General features: G+C 42.9%; 1 protein-coding gene across 2 annotated transcripts in view; it reads left to right on the forward strand.

The window, feature by feature from the left end:
- The window catches only part of USP31 (ubiquitin specific peptidase 31), a 78,208-nt gene extending 58,729 nt beyond the window's left edge, over positions 1-19,479 (forward strand). The window contains exons 12-17 of one of the 2 annotated variants that reach the window (XM_053556846.1): positions 3,324-3,443; positions 6,069-6,294; positions 7,455-7,481; positions 12,306-12,464; positions 14,622-14,774; positions 17,277-19,479. In XM_053556846.1, the coding sequence (XP_053412821.1) occupies positions 3,324-3,443; positions 6,069-6,294; positions 7,455-7,481; positions 12,306-12,464; positions 14,622-14,774; positions 17,277-18,847 (2,256 nt within the window). In that variant the 3' untranslated portion in view covers positions 18,848-19,479. The remainder of the gene's footprint in view (positions 1-3,323; positions 3,444-6,068; positions 6,295-7,454; positions 7,482-12,305; positions 12,465-14,621; positions 14,775-17,276) is intronic. The other variant, XM_053556847.1, reaches the window with a different exon arrangement.
- The last annotated feature ends 233 nt before the right edge of the window (positions 19,480-19,712 follow it).

The raw sequence follows: 19,712 nt of genomic DNA on the forward strand, positions 1-19,712 counted from the left end.
GTGACCAACAGATGTTCTCTCTCTTGAATTTATTAAGACTCAAAAGTCTTAATTTTCTTCTACTTGCTTATCCTTCAAATATTTGAAAATAATTTTCATATTCTCATTGAGTCTTCCTTTCCTCAATTTATTCATAGCTACTTCTTTTACCAATAGTTTTCCATAATACTTTTTAAATATTTTTCTGTTTTGGACTCAATTTTAAAATAGTTGGCTTTGGATTGGTTGATCACAGACTTTATATGATCTCTTGTCTTATTTAGCTTTTTAAAAAGAAAATTGACTTAGGAGATGTTTGAGAATAGCACAAAACTTAGTGGTGAACAGACCTACTAGATGACAGCATTGGTATTCTACAAAACATCTCACAGATCTAGAAGGCTAGAAAGATACATTTTATAGGAGCTCATTCAGTAGGTATTTTTTGCGTACTTACTATGTGCTAGATAATGTACTACTGGGGATACAGCAAGGACCAAGGCAGACAGTGTTTTTGCCCTCATGCTGTTATAGTCTATAGTGGGTAAACAAGTAAATAAAGGAAGCAGAGGTCCTGGAGTAGGAACAAATTTGGTGTGGTTGAAACACAAAGATGAGGGCAGAGTACCTGGAGCACAGGAGGTAAAGGAGAAAGGTTCAGGCAGTGAGCTCCATGAGAACACATACTCCATCTGTCTTGGTCACTAAACAATCCTAGTATCTAGAGCAGTGCCTGACACATAGAAAAGTGTTAAATAGGTACCGGAATTGCGGAGCAGTAATTGGGAAGATCAGTATTGGGCCCAAAGATAATTGTACAAATACAGGCCAGGCATGGTGACTCATACCTATAATCCTGTCACTCTAGGAGGCCAAAGTGGGAGGATCACTTGAGCTCAGGAGTTTGAGACCAGCCTGAGCAAAGTGAGACCCCCCATCTCTACTAAAAATAGAAAAATTAGTTGATGTCTTTAGTCCCAGTTACTCAGGAGGCTGAGGCAGGAGGGTTGCTTGAACTCAAGAGTTTGAGGTTGCTGTGAGCTAGGCCGATGCAATGGCACTCTAGCCTGGGCAACAGAGACTCTTGTCTCAAAAAATAAACAACAACAACAAAAAAAAAACAGTGCAAATACAGAAGAGGTGAAGGTGAGACTTAGCAGTGGACTTTGTGACAATAACTTTGTGGAGTCTACAATTTTGGTATTGATCAGCACTGCCATGTGGGTGTCCGTCAGCCAGTGTCCTGCCTTTTGGGTGACTTACAAACTGTCTAGACTCTGAAGGTGTAGAGCTGCTCTTCTCGTGAATACTCACTGTTAAGACAATGGTGAGATGGGACACATCTGGAGAGAGTGGGCTGTGAGGGCACTTTAAGAGGTCATGATGTGAGTGACTGTGTTTTGACAAAGGAAGCCTTAACCTGGGGATCTGATAGTTATTTTGAGGCACTTGAAGGACTGTCCTGTGGATGAGGGGCAGTGCATTTAATTTTATGTAAAAAGCAGAATTTAAAGACCAGACATCATAAGAAGTGTGACTCTGTCTTTGTATGAGGAAGCACTGTAGCAGAGTGTAGGGTAATAGCTGCCTGCCGAGGTGGCCCTCTCACTAGTGGGGCAGAGCCGGCTCCATCAGTGGTGCTCACGTGTGGCCTGCAGGCCTGGGACCTCTTTTTAGCAGTTTATGGCAAGATCAGTATAGAAATCAGGGAAGTGTTTCAGAAATTATCACAGCTTTTAGACATTGTCTTGACATTCTTACTGTATGTTATAAAAATGTCCTTTTATAATATACCGGAATTTAAACAAACAAAAAAATCTGCTTTTTTATTGCAAGCACTGTGCAGGATGGCCACATGTGTAGAATATGTGTCACACAGAGATGTGGACTTGCTAGATGACAAGGCCATTCCAGTCTTACTTTCTGATTTATTCCCTCCCACCTACCTAACCGTCTGTCCCTGAAATGTCAGAATCATATTTCTGATACACATGATTGAGTCTCCTTGTCATAAAAGTGTTGCCTCAGTTCTGCTTCCCTTACAAGTCACCAGACCAGTGTTTCTCCTCTTTTTCTGCCAAAATTTATCATTAGTAGTTTCAACTCTTTTTTACTCATTCCAAAACTGCTTATTATCTGTCTGACTTGAATTTGGACATTGCTTTCTGAAGTTCTGTTGGCCCCAGTTTGCTCAGTCCAGTGGGCTCTGCTTAGTCTTCATGTGACCTCTCCAGAGGATGTGGTTCTCCTGAGCACCCCATCTGTCTACTCTCTTTTCTTGGTATGCATAAAAGGGAGTGCTTCAGGTTTGCCTGTTTTTATGACTGTGCATCCTCAGGTTCTGTGGTTTTTCAGTTTTGGTGTTTCCCTTAATAGACTTCCCGGAGATTCTGTCTGTGGCTCCTTTCCCTCCCATCTCAGTGGCATTGTCATTCTTTCCCAGGGCTTCCCTGACCTCATCGTGTTGACAGTCCCGGATCTGACGTATCCTCTGAACCGTGGGGTAGATTAAAATCTCACCTGTTGACACCTCTGACATGAACACATCTTGAAGCCCTTCCCTGCAGAGATGACATATGTGGATTTGGAGCCTCAGATTGACATTTATAAAGTTCTTATTAATAGCAGGAGGGGAAGTGCTATTTGGAGCAGTTTAATGCTTAGGGAAGAATACAGTCAGGAGACTCAAAGATGTCCAGGGAGAGAAGGTGTGAGGACTCTGAATAAAGGTGGTGTTTGTGGGCATGGAGAGGAGGTGGGAAGAGCATCAGAGAGATTTACTTTGGATGGATGTGGGGGAAGAGGGAAGGGTTGAGAGTTTGTGTAACCATCCTTGTTCTGCCTTTGGTGGGTGGTAGTGGTATTTACTGGGGAGGACGTGCAGGCAGAGAAGAAAGGAACCATTTTGATAAAAAGATGACAAGTTGAGTTGGGGGTATGCTGAGTTTGACGTGCTTCTGTGATATGTAATGTCCTTTGTAAAATATTTAGCGGTTTAGGCACCCCTTTGAGGGATAATCTATTCAGCAAACCAAAATCTGTTTAAACTTTGGTTGCCAGCTTTGGCCTCTTCAATTGTATTATTTCTTCTTTTTTTTTTTTTTTTGCAGTTTTTGACCAGGGCTGGGTTTGAACCTGCCACCTCCGGCATATGGAGCCAGCGCCCTACTCCTTTGAGCCATAGGCACCGGCCCCAAGTGTATTATTTCATTGACTGCCATCATATGCAGTTTCCTAAGAGTTTCTGAGTTATGCCATGCCCTGGATATGAAATTAGTCCAGTTTTTTCCCTTGAAGTTTTGTATTCAGCGGTGCTTCACGGAAGTCATACTTTTTGTTTTCAGCTTGCCCCAGATGATGCCTGGCGTTGCCCACACTGTAAGCAGCTGCAGCAGGGAAGCATCACGTTAAGCTTGTGGACTCTGCCTGATGTGCTTATTATACATCTAAAGAGATTTCGTCAGGTAAGGAAATCCTCTGTAGTGGGGAAAACATAGGGAAAAAACAGCCATGACCATGTTTATTAACATCCTGTGGTGATGGGCTAGCTGGAGTTCTTTAGTGTCCCTGTTTGAGCCAGTGACTCCTGTCTATGTTATAGACCCTATATTTGAGGTTGTGTTATGTTCTTTCTCAAAGCAAAATTTGATCATCTTGTGACACTTTAAATAAAACATTTAAGTTCATATTGTCTTTGGTATTGAAGGTTTGCTTTAGATTTGTAAATGTTGTGCCTACATTTTGATATGGTACTTGGAGATTTAAAACAAAATAAGTAAAGATCCTTTCTGGGGGAGGTAGATTCTATTTCTGTCTAATGTAATTAACGGGTGTTGTCTTGCTCCCAAGGAGCTGTTGTATAGTTAGGGGAGAAGACTCATGACTATACACAAAGAAGTCTGCTTCCAGTAGCATTGCTTAGTGAGTCAGTTTTTCCAAAAAGGCTGTCTATTCCCTGAGGTTATGATTGTCCTAGACAGCCCAATTGTGTAAGAGAGGTAAATGAGAAGTAAATGTTGACAGAGCCCTCAAGGCCTGATGTTAAGAAGGTTTGTAATGAAAGATGAGTAGGCTCTTCCTGGGGGAGGTGAGAGCAGTGATGCACCCAAGGAGTTGTGATGTATGCAAAGACTGATGGCCCAAGGGAGTATATAGCACACGCAAAGGACTGAAAGCTGGCCTGTTGGGCGGGTGCTCCAGGAGGTGGGATGGTGGCAGGAACTGAGGCAGATGAGATGGCGGAGGCTGGTTGTTCAAGCAGAGTCAGATTCTGATGGAGGGTCTTGAGCAGGGAAGCAGCGCTACCAAATGTGCATTTTGAAAAGATCATTCTGGTTGTTGGTTGAAGACCAGATTAGAGGCTACAAGAATGAAGACAGGGAGACCTGAAGGAGGTCATTGCAGTCATTTGGGGCTGGGCTGCTAATGGCTTGGAACAGAGCTGTGGCAGTGGAAATGAGGGGATGTGAATAGATTCCAGAGATGTTTAGGGTTCACCAGGGAAGCAGAGGTTTCCGGGTCATTGACACACACATGATCCCCAGGGTCAGGACTTGTACACAGAGGTTTGGGGTTTAGCTCTGACTGTAGTGAAGAGTGTGCCTTGGCCTTCCCCTGTATACTTCCATTGGAAAGGTAGTTGAAGGTTTGGATCCCACTTTCTCTTTCTCCTCCCCCTGATGCAGACAGATTTCCTTTGTTTTCTGTTTCTTTGGAAGGCACAACATCACCTTTCTAGTAGCCCAGACTCAAATCTGCAGTGTGGTCTTTGACTCTTCTTTTTTGTCCCTTTCATCTAGGAAGTCACTCTCAGCTTAGCCGTGCCCTTTCATTGACTCCTGTGCATGTCACCGCCCCATTCTTGCTGTCACCCTGCCAGTTCAAACTTTGTGTCACTTTTCAGCTGGTGCAGTTGCAGTCTCCCTTAATTGATTTCTTTACCTGCACTGCTCTCCCCTTCCTCATGTGTTTTACGCAGTGTTTACACAGTGCTTCACCTACAGCTCTGGTGACGTCACCTCCACCATTTATTTATTTAAGGCTCAGTGCTTCTCCCTTAAGTATAGGAATAAGATACAAACTCCTCAGCCTGGCCTTTCTCATCATCTACGACCCATCCTCCCTTTCTCTTATGAACATTTTTCTTCCCCTAATAGATCCATACATAGCTCTTTGGGGTGGGCACATCCATGTCTGGTTACTTTTTTAAAGTTCCAATAGACACAGGAAACAGTTGAAAGTATCTTTTCAACTGATGATTAGATTTTAAGGATTTTCCTATGGGCTTAATGGAAAATACAGATTACCCAGGATTATCAACTAGATGAATATATTAGGCTAAGTCAGTGTTAACTTTTAATGTATTTATTGGAAGAGGTGGGAGGAAAGGGGCGCTGCTTATCGAATGGCTCTTCTGTGTTAGGCACTATGGTTTGCCCTTTACATAGTTGATACTTGATAAATTTTCATACCTCTGTAATGGAGATACTGGGATGAATCACCTGAAATTGTCATTTTTGTAAGTAAGAAACCTAAAACCCTGGCTTGGTGCTATAGCATAGTGGTTATGGTGCTGGCCACATACACCAAGGCTGGTGGGTTCGAACCCAGCACGGGCCAGCTAAACAACAATGACAACCTCAACAAAAAATAGCCGGGCATTGTGGCAGGCGCCTATAGTCCCAGCTACTTGGGAGGCTGAGGCAAGAGACTCACTTAAGCCCCCAAGAGTTTGAGGTTGCTGTGAGCTGTGATGCCATGGCACTCTACGGAGGGTGACATAGTGAGACTGTCTCAAAAAAAAAAAAAAAGGAAAGAAACCTAAAACCCCTTTAAACGGACAAGGAAATGAAGACTCAGAGAGGCTCTTTTACCCCATTTATGTAGTTCTACTTCTCGTGATACTGAAACCTGTTCCTCTAGATAGTTAAAACTGTTTGTCTGTTTCCCTGCTTTGTTATGTATCTTGGGAAACATCAGATAGGTAACTCAAACCCCTTTATCTGATAATGTTCACATTCCACCCTAAACTGATTTGCCATCTGCTTGCATTAAAATATCATCAGAACTTGTTTTTCTCCTTGCAACAGGAAGGAGACAGGCGTATGAAACTTCAGAACATGGTCAAGTTCCCCTTGACTGGCCTGGACATGACACCTCATGTGGTTAAGAGAAGCCAAAGCAGCTGGAGTTTGCCATCCCACTGGTCCCCGTGGAGACGGCCCTATGGACTCGGGAGGGACCCTGAGGACTACATCTATGACCTGTATGCTGTGTGCAATCATCATGGCACCATGCAAGGGGGGCACTACACAGGTCTGCAGTGTGAGAGGCCGCGTGTCTGTGCTGGCGAGTCCTTCACATGGGTTTGCTTGTGACAGAATGAGTTGGCTTTAGAGCCTTACTTTCCCTTTCAGGGGGCAGCATGTCAACTGTGAAGGCAGTTTCCATCCTCTGGATCTCTGTCCAAGAGCAAATAAACTAAAATGCTTCCTCTTTTTCTTGAGTTGGATCATCCATTGGTTATCTAACTGGGGAATGGTGTGTGTAAATAACATTGTCCAGTCAACTGAGGATTCACTTTTTGCTTACCTAACTTACACTGTCTCCTCTTTCGAGGTTCTGACTTCTCTGTTATTTGGAGAGATTGTGTACCACTTTTCTTATTTTTATTTTTTAAAGAAATAGGGTCTTGCTATGTTGCCTAGCCTAGAGTGCAGTGGCTATTGACAGGTTTGATCATATAGCTCATTATAGTCTTAAAATCTTGGGCTCAGCCTCCCAAGTAGCTGGTTCTGGTATGCACCACTACACCTGGCTTATGAACCACTTTCGTAGTGTCTTTAAAGTAACTTGGAAGGGTTTTTGTTTTAAGTTTAAATATGATTTTTTCATTTATAGCTCACTGTAGCCTCAATCTCCTGGCCTCAAGTGGTCTTCCTGCCTTGGTTTCCCAAGTGCTAGTCATGAACCCCTGTGCCTAGACACTTTTTAATTTATAAAAGTAACTATGTTTGTCATAGGAAGGCTAGAGGTAGAAAGAATACTATCAGCAGTGGGCTTCTCATGCAAAGATAATTGCTGATATTAATAGCAGTTAAAAAATGGTGATAAAATATACATAATAGAATTTACCATTTTAACCATTTTCAAGTGAATAGTTTAGTAGTATTAAGTACACTCACATTATTCTGCAACCATCATCACTCTTTGTCTCCAGAACTTCTTTCATCTTCCCAAACGGAAACTCTAGAAACCTATTAGACACTAAATCTACATTTGTCCCACCCCTAACCCCAACTCCAACCTCTGGCTACCACCATTTTGCTTTTGTCTCTATGAAATTGACCATACTAGGTACCTCCTATAAGTAGAATCATTCAGTATTTGTTTTTCATGACTGGTTAATTTCACTTAGCAGGATGTCTTTAAGGTTTCCATGTTGTCACATGTATCAAAATATCTTTCCTTTTTAGGGCTGATTGATGTTCCACCATATATAGGTAACGTTATGATATCTAAGTTTTTGCCATTATTTTGCACTATTGTAATTATGCTGGTGTGTTTTGTTCAGGAGAGCATTTATTGAGCATCTCATCTCTGTCTTGCACTGGCCTCTATCACATCAGAGCTGAATAGGTCTCAGCTTCTGTCTTCTGGGAGTGTAATCAAGTAGGCAGAGATATAGGTACAAATTAAAATTTAAAAGGAGGAGTGACATATAATAGATTCTGTAGTGGAAGTGTGACCAGTGTGTAGAGGCAGGAACTAGAAGAGAGGATGGTCGGAGTGTGGAGAGACAGAAGAAGCTTTGGGATTAGAAACCTGCTATCTGCATCCCAATATCTGATGGACCAGTGGGGTGGGTGGACATGTAAAAAATTTGGAATCAGAGTGGCATGTGTATGCTTCTGTGTCCCGAGCTTCACACTTGATATTGTCATGTAAGTATTTTGATGTGGGCTCTTAATTTTTATAAACACTATTTTTAATGACCATTGAATGTTCTGTTGATAGACCTAGTGTTATATAACCATTCCCCATTGCTGAACATATATGTTGGTTTCTGGTTTTTAACTTTTAGTGTAACATTGATGAATATCTTTGTGCATATTCACTTTTTCTGAATTTTAATTCTGCTTATTGCCTTGAGGTTGAGTCTGAGAAATGGAATTACTGGGTTAAGGGCATGCCACGAGTCTTTTGGAGGCCACCTTTAGATTTTAAAGCTTTGTCTACATGGGGATGGATGTGATGAGGGTAATGCTGTTAATTTGGTTATCTGTATGGGTAGCCAGGACTTGGATTTATGCACTCAGTGTATATAATGATCTTCCTAGGGACTTTTTGTTTTTCTGTAAGACCCTAGAGAGCTGATGCTGATCACTAATTTATATGGGTTGGGGTGAGGGGTGAGTGGCCTCTGCCAGTTGGTGTTGTGAAATCCCTGGGACTCTTTTCTAGCAGTTGGCCGGGAACCCCTCCCCATTAACAAGGTCAGGAAGGCTACTGGCCTTCCCAGCCTCTGCACACTCACTCCGAGCCTGTCCTGTTCCCTCTCAGAAAGACAGGGAGTCAGGGAAGATGACTGGATATAATGATATTTTATTCTAGAAACTGTTTTAGTTCAAGTTTTTTAAATATTTAAATGCTGCAGGCAGCAATTCTTTGTGAGAGGAGTGTTCTAACTTTGTGTGTATCTCATAATGGGCTAGTTAGATTGCCTCTGCTTTCCCCAGGAAGCCCTTCCAAAGAGAAAAAGAAGATAGAGAAGTTTAAAATGTGCTCTAAGGTCATAGAAAACAAAAGTTGATTCATTGTTTAAATTTACTTTACCTTGCACTTTGGTTTAAGCCAAATTTAAATGATAATGTTTTATTTGCTGGCTTACATGTTTTATATTTGTATTTTATGGGGCCGCTTGTATAAATATTGTGTGTCTAGTTGGATTTTTGCTTTTGTGGCATTCTAGTCCTGTCTGTGTTCTTTGATACTGAGTCATGGCATTACATGTGGGTCATTATGAAAGTTTTGAGATAACACAAAAACCAAGGAATGTAAAATCCATGGGGACAGAAACGAAGCCCTTGCAAAAACACTGATAAGCTGAGCAAGTTGAAACGTGCATGAGTGAATCAGAAAGGATGCTGTCAACTGTGTTTCTTGGAAGTGAAATAAGGGACTGTCAGAATTTTTATATTGACCTACATACACATACAGACTTTTAGAATGGAAAGGGACTTAGAAATAATTTAATTTCACCAATTAGCCAATGTAGTAAATGCCTTTGCTAGTATCCCTCATTAATGTTCATTCTGCTTCAGTTTTGGTAAAGAGTGTATCTTCCTTTTATAATAGTGTTTCTTAGGAAAATATGGACTTGCTTGTTATATAGTTTCTAGCAAGAAATTGTTGAGAAAAATAGGACAGTGCTAGATTTTAGCATATCATGTTGCTCTTTATTAGAAAAGATTTTGTAAAATGCCTGAAAATCCTCAACTGCCTTGAAGACAGAACAATTTACTGAAAGGAGCTTAAAAGTAGAAGCCAGATACATTCTCCTAGCTCTATGACCTTAGTAGGCAAGTACCCTTACTCTAACTTGACTGCCATGTCAGTGAGCTGGAAGTAGTCATGCCTACCTCAAGGGACCCCTTACCTGGGAGGTGCCAGATATGTTCTGTATTCTTTCACCTTTCTCATGCTGAGGTCATTCTACTACTGTTCTGGTATGTGAAATGTTTAGAGAACATTTAAAATACTCAGCAATGTTGAATTAAAGATATTCTGTTTTAAAGGTTTCAGTTGGAACATTTATTTTGATGTGTTCTTTATTTTGCACTCGTTCTAGCTAAATTTTATGATATGTATATGGTTAATTTCTGTAAGGATTCTAGAGCAGTGCTTCTCATACTATCTGTGATAAAGAACTTGTATTTTTCCATTTTAAATGTCCGGTTCTTGATGAACCAGTGCTTTGTAAATGCAATAAAAATTTCACAGCAGTATCAGATGGCTGTGAAGGATTTAAATGCTTGTCTCTGTTTTGGTGCTTCTCTTGTTATGGGCTGGCAGTCTGCGAGCCATAATTTGAGTAGCACTGGCCTAGAAAGTACTTCAGAAAATAGTGCTTGGAAGAAAAGCAAGTAGAATTGTTTTGTAAATACATAGTTTACCCACCACTGAGTTACTGTGCTGTTGCTGTCCACCAGCCCAATCAACGACACAGAGGTATCACTGCAGACAGAATGATTGATTAAGGGAAGTCTGAGGCTCGCTCAGGCCTACAGCAGTTGCACAGCTTTATTCACTGTATTATATATCCAAACTCATCAGATAAGAATAAGTAAGAATAAAGAACAAAAGCATTAATTGAGACTGCTATAAAAAAGTTCTCCTCAGCATAAATGTTGCAAAGCACATACACGTCATTTCTAAGTCTGGAGCATATAACTTAAAGATAAACTACAAGGACACCAGGCTGTCTGTTTCTGTTCATCCACCTCCCTAACAAGTTAAATGAAACTTTTGTGTAATTTGATGTTAGGGAATGAAGAGCAACAGTTTAGCTCCAGGCAGGTGCTACATCTCCAGCTATGACTTGGCGAGGACTTCAGGGAATCATTTCTCAAGGCCTTTTCAGCAAGCAGGGAGGAATTAACCCTTGCATCTCTGCTGTTTTAGCAAGCAGGGAGGAATTAACCCCCGAGTCTCGCTTATGGCCAAGAATGGAATTTTCCCGTCTTAGGTTCTCATACTTCAAGGAGCACATATGGGACAAAGCCATCTTTCCGGGGTGCTGAGAACCATGCCCCTTCACTGTGCTGCCTTAGTTTCTACTCTGTGATTTAGAACAGACCATCTTGAAGAGAAACAGGCTGAAACTAGTACAAGGCTGTCACCTTGTCTTGGGTGTGTTCCCCCATAGCTCTACCTCCACTCACCACTTCAGAATATCAGCTACGTTGCCAGCTGGGTCATTTGCACTTCAAGCCCAACCTGACATCATTGGCCAAACAAATCTTTTTTTTTTTAGCTCCATTTGCAGCTTACAGACTCATTTCTCTGCCTTTCTGGCTCTGGTGACTTTTTGGACGCAGTTGACTTTGCTCCCTGTACTCAGAGATACTAATTCTCCTCTGGGGGACCCCTCTGATGTAGTCCTTCCTTGCCTGAGTCCTTTTGATCACTTAAGATTCCATACTTGCACAAGTGATTATAATTTATTGAGGTAGATACTCCTGGTGCCTCCCAGGACCTTATATAGGATCCTGGGGTCATGCTGAACGAGTCTATTCCAGCATTCAGCTAAATATTCCAGCACTCACCCCAATAAATGAGTATTCCTAGAAAATGTGAAAATAGTGTACCTTTATCCATCAAGCTTATAACACCCTTAATATATCCTTACAGAATGACTTGGCTTTATGAATTCTTCTGTCTGCTCTTGCTGGTACTTGAATGCTATGTATTTCCAGGGAAGGCTTAGAATTTGAACTGGAGGGAGGGCCTCATGTGTTTATGAGCTCACATATTCTAACTTTGCCAGGGGACTTCCACGGAGCTTTTTTTGTCCTACCCCTGAGGGAAGCAGGTGAGGATAGGGGTTTAAGTGCAAGCTTAAGGACAAGATAAACTTGAAATGAGCTAGACTCTGCTATTTACCATCCGCATGACCTTGTGCAAGCTGGTTAATATTTTTCAGACTCTGCAAATTGAAAGTAATAGTAGTACAAATCTCAGGATTGGCTGAGATACATGTGACATAGTAGGTATTAAATATTAGCTGCTGTTATCATTAATGTTTTTATTTCTATTCATATTATTTTCTGTCTCTAATAGATAACTAAAGTGTTGCAACATGCTTAAATCAGGATTTCTTAATCTTGGCACTGTTAACTTTTCGGCAGGATAATTTTGTGTGGTGGTGGGGACTGTACCGTAGGATGTTTAGCAGCGTCCATTGGCTCTATCCACTAGATTCTGGGAACATACTATACCTCCACTCCCACTTGAGACAATAAAAAATGTCTTCATTCATTGCCAGATATCCCCTGCAGGGCAGAATTATCCCTGGTTGATATCCACTGGTGTAAGTATATTGTGTTTTCTAAGATGAAATAGAAATTCATCTACTTAAAATAGTTTGGAATTTCCCAAAACATTTCACCTGAGTATAATACGGAATTTGGAATTTTTAAAAATTTCTTTCTATGTGACTACATGCAGCCTTTAAAAGTTTTTGAATTATATGAGCCAAAGAGATGGTGTCTGTGGGTAGAATGGAATGGCTGATACCGATACTAACAGTGGGCTCTATTTGGCAGCCTACTGTAAGAACTCTGTGGACGGCCTCTGGTATTGCTTCGATGACAGCGATGTGCAGCAGCTGTCAGAAGATGAGGTCTGCACGCAGACAGCCTACATCCTCTTCTACCAGAGGCGGACAGCCATACCTTCGTGGTCAGCCAACAGCTCTGTGGCAGGTGAGGCCCACTCTAGTTCTCGAGCAGTTTTTTCCTAGGGGAGGAATTTACAATTAATGGTTCAGAGGACCTCTCTGGAAGGTCTCATGACTATCAGTTTGGTCAGGTTAATTCTTTTTTTTTTGTAGAGACAGAGTCTCACTTTACTGCCCTCGGTAGAGTGCCGTGGCGTCACACGGCTCACAGCAACCTCCAGCTCTTGGGCTTATGTGATTCTCTTGCCTCAGCCTCCCGAGCAGCCGGGACTACAGGCGCCCGCCACAATGCTCGGCCATTTTTTGGTTGCAGTTTGGCCGGGGCTGGGTTTGAACCCACCACCCTCGGTATATGGGGCCGGTGCCCCACTCACTGAGCCACAGGCACCACCCCAGGTTAATTCTTACACTTTCATTTAATCTGGAAATCAAAATGATTACAATTAAGGAAATGGTAGAGTATGAGAGCAGCGGTGGACCAGCAGAGTTCATGTTGGGGTGGTGGTAGGAACCGGCTCAGAGAAAGCTCTTGCAGTTTACCTGCAGAAGAAATGCATGAAGGAGCTGAGAAGCAGCCTGGCATGTTACCTTGATGGCTTTGTCTCTGTTGTCCTGAAGCACTGCCCATCTGAGCCATGTAGTTGTCATCGATAACATGGGTTTAATACTAATACCTACCTCATAGGGTTATTGTAGGATCCAGTTAGAAATTGTTCCAGTCAGAAGATTGGCCTATTCTGTAAGGGGAAGCATTGACAGCTATAATAATACAGTAGAACCTCTACAGTTGACCACCTCCCTCTACTGCCCACCTCCTTAAGTTGACCTAATTTTCATAGACCGGATATGCACCACATGTTCGTATCAGTATAGTAGGCCTAGTTCTTATGTTGACCACCTTCGTAGATTGACCTGTTTGTGACAATCCCTTGGGTAGTCAACTTACCAAGGCTCTGCTGTATTAGATAGCTTGGGTTCAGCCTGATGGAATCTAGCCTGTTGTGTTTAATAAATGCAGGGACCAGTACCCATATGTGCTGTGGATGCAGCCACACAATTCAAACAAGGGGATGCATGCTTCTTAGTGTGGAGTTTGACTTTAAGAAAGTATGACACGGAACTGAAACATCCTAATGTGTGATCAAGTTAGGGAATATTAATTCCTACAAAGCTTGGTGGTGTGAGGGAGGTGAGTTCAAAGCAGCCAAATGGAAGCATCTCTGGAGCAGAGTGTGTAGTATGTAGCTGCTCACTTACTTAATAGAAGGTGGACTTCAGTGCTTTTATGCCTTCCCTCAGTGCTTTCTAGAGTCTGAGATATTTTCAGATGCGCCATTCTCTTGAGGTCTACATGAGGCACTCATGCTGCTTCATGTACTCAAATTTCAAGAGCAGTTTCTTGTTGCTCTAATAAAGATTTAAGGCCATCTCAGAAACAGGACAGATTGACATACAGCTGTGTGTATATGTGTATTATTAATATTATGAAAATAGTTAAAAATTTCCATGAAACAGGCTAAGAAGAAGTATACTGTTGCTTGCTCTCTTCTCTGAGTGTCAGAAATACTACAACAAGTGTTTAAAACAGTGCCTGGAACATAGGTACTTGTTTGTGGAATGACTGTATGATTGATTTTCTATTTTCTTAGCAATTCTTTATTTTTTTATTATTTTTTTTTTTTGAGATAGGGTTTTGCTCTGTTACCCGGGTAGTGTGCAGTGGCATCATTATAGCTTATTATAACCTCAAACATGTGGGCTCAAGTGGTCCTCCTGCCTCAACTTCCCAAGTAGCTGGGACTACAGGGACAGGCCACCACACCTGACTAATTTTTCATTTTTAATAGAGGCACAGTCTTGCTGTGTTGCTCAGGCTGGTCTCCAACTCCTGACCTCAAGCAGTCCTCCTGCCTCGGCCTCCCAGAGTGCTAGGATTATGGGAATGGACCATCATGCCCATCCTCTTGCCAGTTCTTAAGTACTACAATGGAATCAGCCCTCCATTGCTTCATCTTAACTAAGTAGACATGATACCACGTGGGGGCTGAGAGTTAATGCCAGCCTTGGGGTGGGGACATCAGTCACCCCCAGCTCAGCTCATAGCATATTCACAAGGGTGTGTGCAGGGCAGACTGGCCACGGGACCCTGGTCTGACCTTTGTGTCTGCTTCCTCCTCTGTAGGCTCAACAAGTTCTTCCCTGTGTGAACACTGGGTGAGTCGGCTCCCTGGGAGCAAGCCAGCCAGTGTGACCTCTGCGGCTTCCTCCAGACGCACGTCCTTGGCCTCACTCTCGGAGTCTGTGGAGATGGCTGGGGAGAGGAGTGAAGATGACGGTGGGTGTAGTCTTTGATGACAAATTTCCAAAATGGTAACTCACAGACGCAGCAAAGAGTCCTTCAGGTTTAGGAACTTAGTGCCCAGGACATTGCAGGAGAACGCAAAGGGAGCTCTAGTGGGTGGTGCAGCATAGCTGTAGATTATAATCCTAAGAAGTAACATTTTATGTAAACAGGGTCATTTGCTTTACCTCTATGACCTTGGACTTTCTCCTCCCACTTCATTATTTTCCACTGTTAAGGCCTAGTCTAGAGGGTGGAGCATTAAAATCAGGTAAGCATGTGTGTATTTTATTCAAAGTACAGCCATAAGGGGCTCAGACACCTTATGCTTTGCCCCAGGCCACTAGTGAGAAGTTGCTGTTCCAGGCCTGGCATGGAGGCTTCTGGCTGTCTCGGCCTCGGGAGTCCTTGCCTTTCTACTGCACTGCGCTCCGTGCAGGCAGTTGTGGTGTGCTCGCTTTACTACAGATGCATCTAGAACAAAAACTATTGCCTTTGCATAGAAGTAGTTGTTAAGAATTCGGAAGAGAATCATAATGTAAAACTTAGAAAATCTGATAAAAGTTGAACTCTAACCTTTCATCCACCACCTGAGTAATGGCAGGACAGACCTTAGTTCTGACAGGGACCCCAGGTGGTGTGGGAAGGTCAGGTAGCCAGAGTATGGAGAGCTGGAAGGAGGAGAGAGTGAGCCTAGCTTCTGTAATGAGCAGGGTGACTCAACTTTCAGCAGGTCTCCCTCTGTGGCTAGCATTTCGATTGCTGTAATCTACTTGTAGTGGTGATGGATAATTCTGAGAAAATGAAATGGAGTTAGAATTCTAGGAGATTGGAAGAAGAATACCAGATGAGGAGATCTGTGCCATAGCCCCAGCTCTGTGACCTCTTTGGGCTTATCACTTTATTTGTAAAACAAGACTACTGGACTATAATCGCTGCTCTCCTAGCTGCTCGCGCTTTATGAGAAACTGACTAGTGAACCTTTGCTTGTCTAGGTAGAGGTTATTTCCAATACAGACTTTAAACTTAGAATTCACTGTCATTTTAATAATAAGTTTGGGTATGTTTTGCCCCAATCTATTTTTAAATAGCGTAGTTGGTGAAATCAATGTCTTCTCAAGCATTGTCATCATGTAATGGTGCTGAGTGGCTCCCACAGAGTAGGGCTTGTCTCTAAGGATCTTAGGCAGCATTTTCTAAATACCTCAGTTACAGTCAAGTGTGTGTAGATTTAATTTAGAATATTTTCTTCAGAATTTTAAAGTCACTCCAAATAGGAATGTACATTGTTTTAATTATGAATATAGTAGAACCTGTGTAGCTTGACTACCCAGGGATCTGTAAAACAAACAGTCAACATACAGAGGTGGTCAAGGTAAGGAACTAGGCCTCCTGTATTGATACGTACATGGTGGTTCGTGTCTGGTCTATGAAAATTAGGTCAGTGGGCTCAGCACCCATAGCTCAGTGGTTGGGGCGCTGGCCACATACACCCAGGCTGGTGGGTTTGAACCTGGCCTGGGCCTGCTAAACAACAATGACAACTACAAAAACAAATAGCCAGGTGGTGTGACAGGCGCCTGTAGTCCCAGCTACTTGGTATGCTGAGATAAGAGAATTGCTTCAGCCCAAGAGTTGCTGTGAGCTATGATGCCACGGCACTCTACCAAGGATGACATAGCGAGACTGTAAAAAAAAAAAAAATTATATTAGTGTAGGGAGGTAGTCAACTGTGCAGCTTTTACTCCATTTTCTTTGGAATTTTTAAGTCACTTAGGATAGGAATGTATTGTATCTGGGTCTCTTTAGTTCTTCCCCTTTGATTTTTTTATAGTCAACAATACAGGCCAACTTACATGTGGTATTGAGTGGATGGCAAGGGGTTTCAGGTTCTAATATTAACTTTGTCTTTAATTATTTGTGTAATCGCAGTCAAGCACTTCACTTTCGTGAGCCTGAGATGTCATTCAGTAAGGTTAGTGAGCATTGGTGGAATGCTAGTGACCCTAGTGGGTAAAAGACTTTGAAGATTTTATTTAGTTCTCACAGAAACTCCGTGAGTTAGATCCAAGGGTCAGCAAAATACAGCCCACTGCCTTTTTCGTAAGTAAAATTTTTTTGGAATAAAGCTGCACCAATTCATTTAGGAGTCTGTGGCTGCCGTGGCAGAGTAGATTGGTTGGCCCACAAAGCCTAACATAGTTACTCTCTGGCTTTTTAAAGGAAAAGCATGCTGAGTCCTAATGTAGAACAAGGAGGTACAGAGAACAGTTTGCTGATCTCTGAGTCAGAATGTCCGTGTTTTATAGATAAAGGGAGTTAGTCTCAGAGATGTTGAAGCCACACAGCTACTCTTTGACTGCAGATGGGAGGGCTCTGAATGTCATGCTCCTGTCATTCCCTGAGGCTTACCTTTGTTTCATCATCAGTATCTCAACTTATTGCTAGAATGCTTTTGTTGGCTTAGGATAACAGTATTCTCTTTGCCATGTTCAGGAGGCTTTTCAACTCGACCATTTGTAAGAAGTGTCCAGCGCCAGAGCTTGTCCTCCAGATCTTCTGTCACCAGCCCCTTGGCCGTCAATGAAAACTGCATGAGACCTTCCTGGTCCTTGTCTGCTAAGCTGCAGATGCGCTCCAGTTCTCCTTCCCGATTCTCAGGGGACTCTCCAATTCACAGCTCTGCTTCCACCTTGGAGAAGATTGGGGAGGCGGTAGATGACAAGGTTTCCATCTCTTGCTTTGGTAGCTTGAGGAACCTTTCTAGCAGTTACCAGGAACCTAGTGATAGTCACAGTCGTCGTGAGCACAAGGCTGTGGGCCGGGCTCCTCTGGCTGTCATGGAAGGTGTGTTCAGAGACGAAGCAGACATCCGCAAATTGAACTCCAGCGTTGCAGATACACAGAGCAAACACTCAGCACAAGGGGATCACTTGCCCCCCGTCTCTGATCCATTTGATAACAATAACCAGATTGCTTATGTAGATCAGAGCGATTCTGTAGACAGCTCTCCAGTCAAAGAGGTGAAACCCCCGAGCCACCCAGGCTCACTTACAAAGAAACCAGAGAGCACAACCAAGAGATCCCCCAGTTCCAAAGGTGGTTCCGAGCCAGATAAAAGCTTGCGGAAGGGGAGACCAGCCTTGGCAAGCCAAGAATCATCTCTTTCAAGTACATCTCCTTCTTCTCCTCTTCCTATAAAAGTTTCTCGAAAGCCTTCTCGCTCCCGAAGCAAAGCAGATTCTTCTTCCAGGGCCAGTGGAAGGCATTCATCCCCTACCCCTGCCCAATCCAAAAAGGAGTCGCCCTCCAAATCCCAAGACTCTGTGTCTTCTCCTTCACCACAGAAGCAGAAGTCAGCTCCTGCCCTCGCCTACACTGCTTCCTCCACATCTGCCAAAAAAGCCTCAGGCCCTGCCACAAAGAGCCCCTTTCCTCCTGGGAAAAGCAGGACTTCAGACCGGAGCCTAAGTAGAGAGGGCTCCAGACAAAGCCTGGGTTCTGACAGAGGTAGCATCACCTCCACTTCCAAACCCAACTCCCCTCGGGTGAGCCAGGCCAAAGCTGGAGAGGGCAGAGGGGATGGGAAACACGTCAGGAGCTCCTCCATGGCCAGCTTGCACTCTCCCAGCACAAGCATGAGGTCTGCTCTGAAGAGGGACAGCAAATCTGAGGACAAAGGGCTGTCCTTCTTCAAATCAGCCTTGAGACAGAAGGAGACTCGGCGGTCAACTGATCTTGGCAAGACAACCTTGCTCTCTAAAAAGACTAGTGGGGGCTCTGTTAAGTCAATCTGTAAGAACACTGTGGATGACAAGGCAGAGAAAGGCCATCAGCCTCCAGGTTCCCAGCAGCTGAATGCAAATGCAGTTGGAAAAGAGCAGCTTGTCTCTAAGGACTCTGCTTCTGCTAAACATTCCCTGCTGTCTGCTCGCAAATCCAAGTCTTCCCAGCTAGATTCTGGAGTTCCCTCTTCTCCCAGTGGCAGGCAGTCTGCTGAAAAATCCTCAAAAAAGTTATCTTCTAGCATGCAAACCTCTGCACGGCCTTCTCAAAAACCTCAGTGATATATTTCTGCAATCTAAGTGTTTTATCTGTAAAGATGTTTATTTATTTAGATCCCCTCCTTACCCACCAAAACCCTCTATGCTTTTGTTTTGTATTTTTTGGGTCATGTGCCTGATGTATGCGTGCGCGCGTGTGTATGTGTGTGTGAAAAGAATTTAATTGCAAATTGTTAAAAGTGTCGCCTTATTCTGCCATTGAACCAAATAACAGCCATAGGCAAAGCATTGATACCAAGCTAACTGGAATAATTGTAGATGATACCCTGGATGGTCCCTTTGGCAATTGTACGTATTTCTTTCTAAAGAACTCTAATGATTTTCTTTGGACATGAGGTTTTTGAAACCTGTGAACCAGTTAAGCTATCATTAGTGTAGAGAAGGATGAATTATTTGACTTGGGTTCTTTCTAAGCAGGATTTGTCCTTACTGCGGATTGTTGGGTGGCACCAGGAGCTCTAAAAACTGTGACACTAACAATGAAACCAGTGGAGAGAAAAACTATTGCTTTCTGCACTTTCGCCCCATTTACCAGTCTTTGTAAAGGGCAATATTTTAACACTAATGTTTCTCAGGTATATACTCAGCTAGTCTAGGCTGGATGCACATCAGTCAGTGGATAAAAGAGGGAGGTGACATGTGGGTGCCTGTGTCGTTTTTCCTACTGCCACAGATATTTTGGAAGTAGAAGTGAAGCTTTTCACTACCTTCATATTGCAGAGATGTGTGTGCTGTCACTGTCTTGACTTTCGAGATAAGTCCTAAGAGGTGTCAAATTGGATAGCCAGAAAGCCAGTCACTAGTAATTAATTTTTTTCCTTCTAAATTTACTAGGTTGGGATTTTGCACTGTAGTAAATAGAGCAATA

The sequence above is a fragment of the Nycticebus coucang genome, chromosome 12 (assembly GCF_027406575.1).
Source record: "Nycticebus coucang isolate mNycCou1 chromosome 12, mNycCou1.pri, whole genome shotgun sequence".
In the NCBI taxonomy this organism is placed as follows: Eukaryota; Metazoa; Chordata; class Mammalia; order Primates; family Lorisidae; genus Nycticebus; species Nycticebus coucang.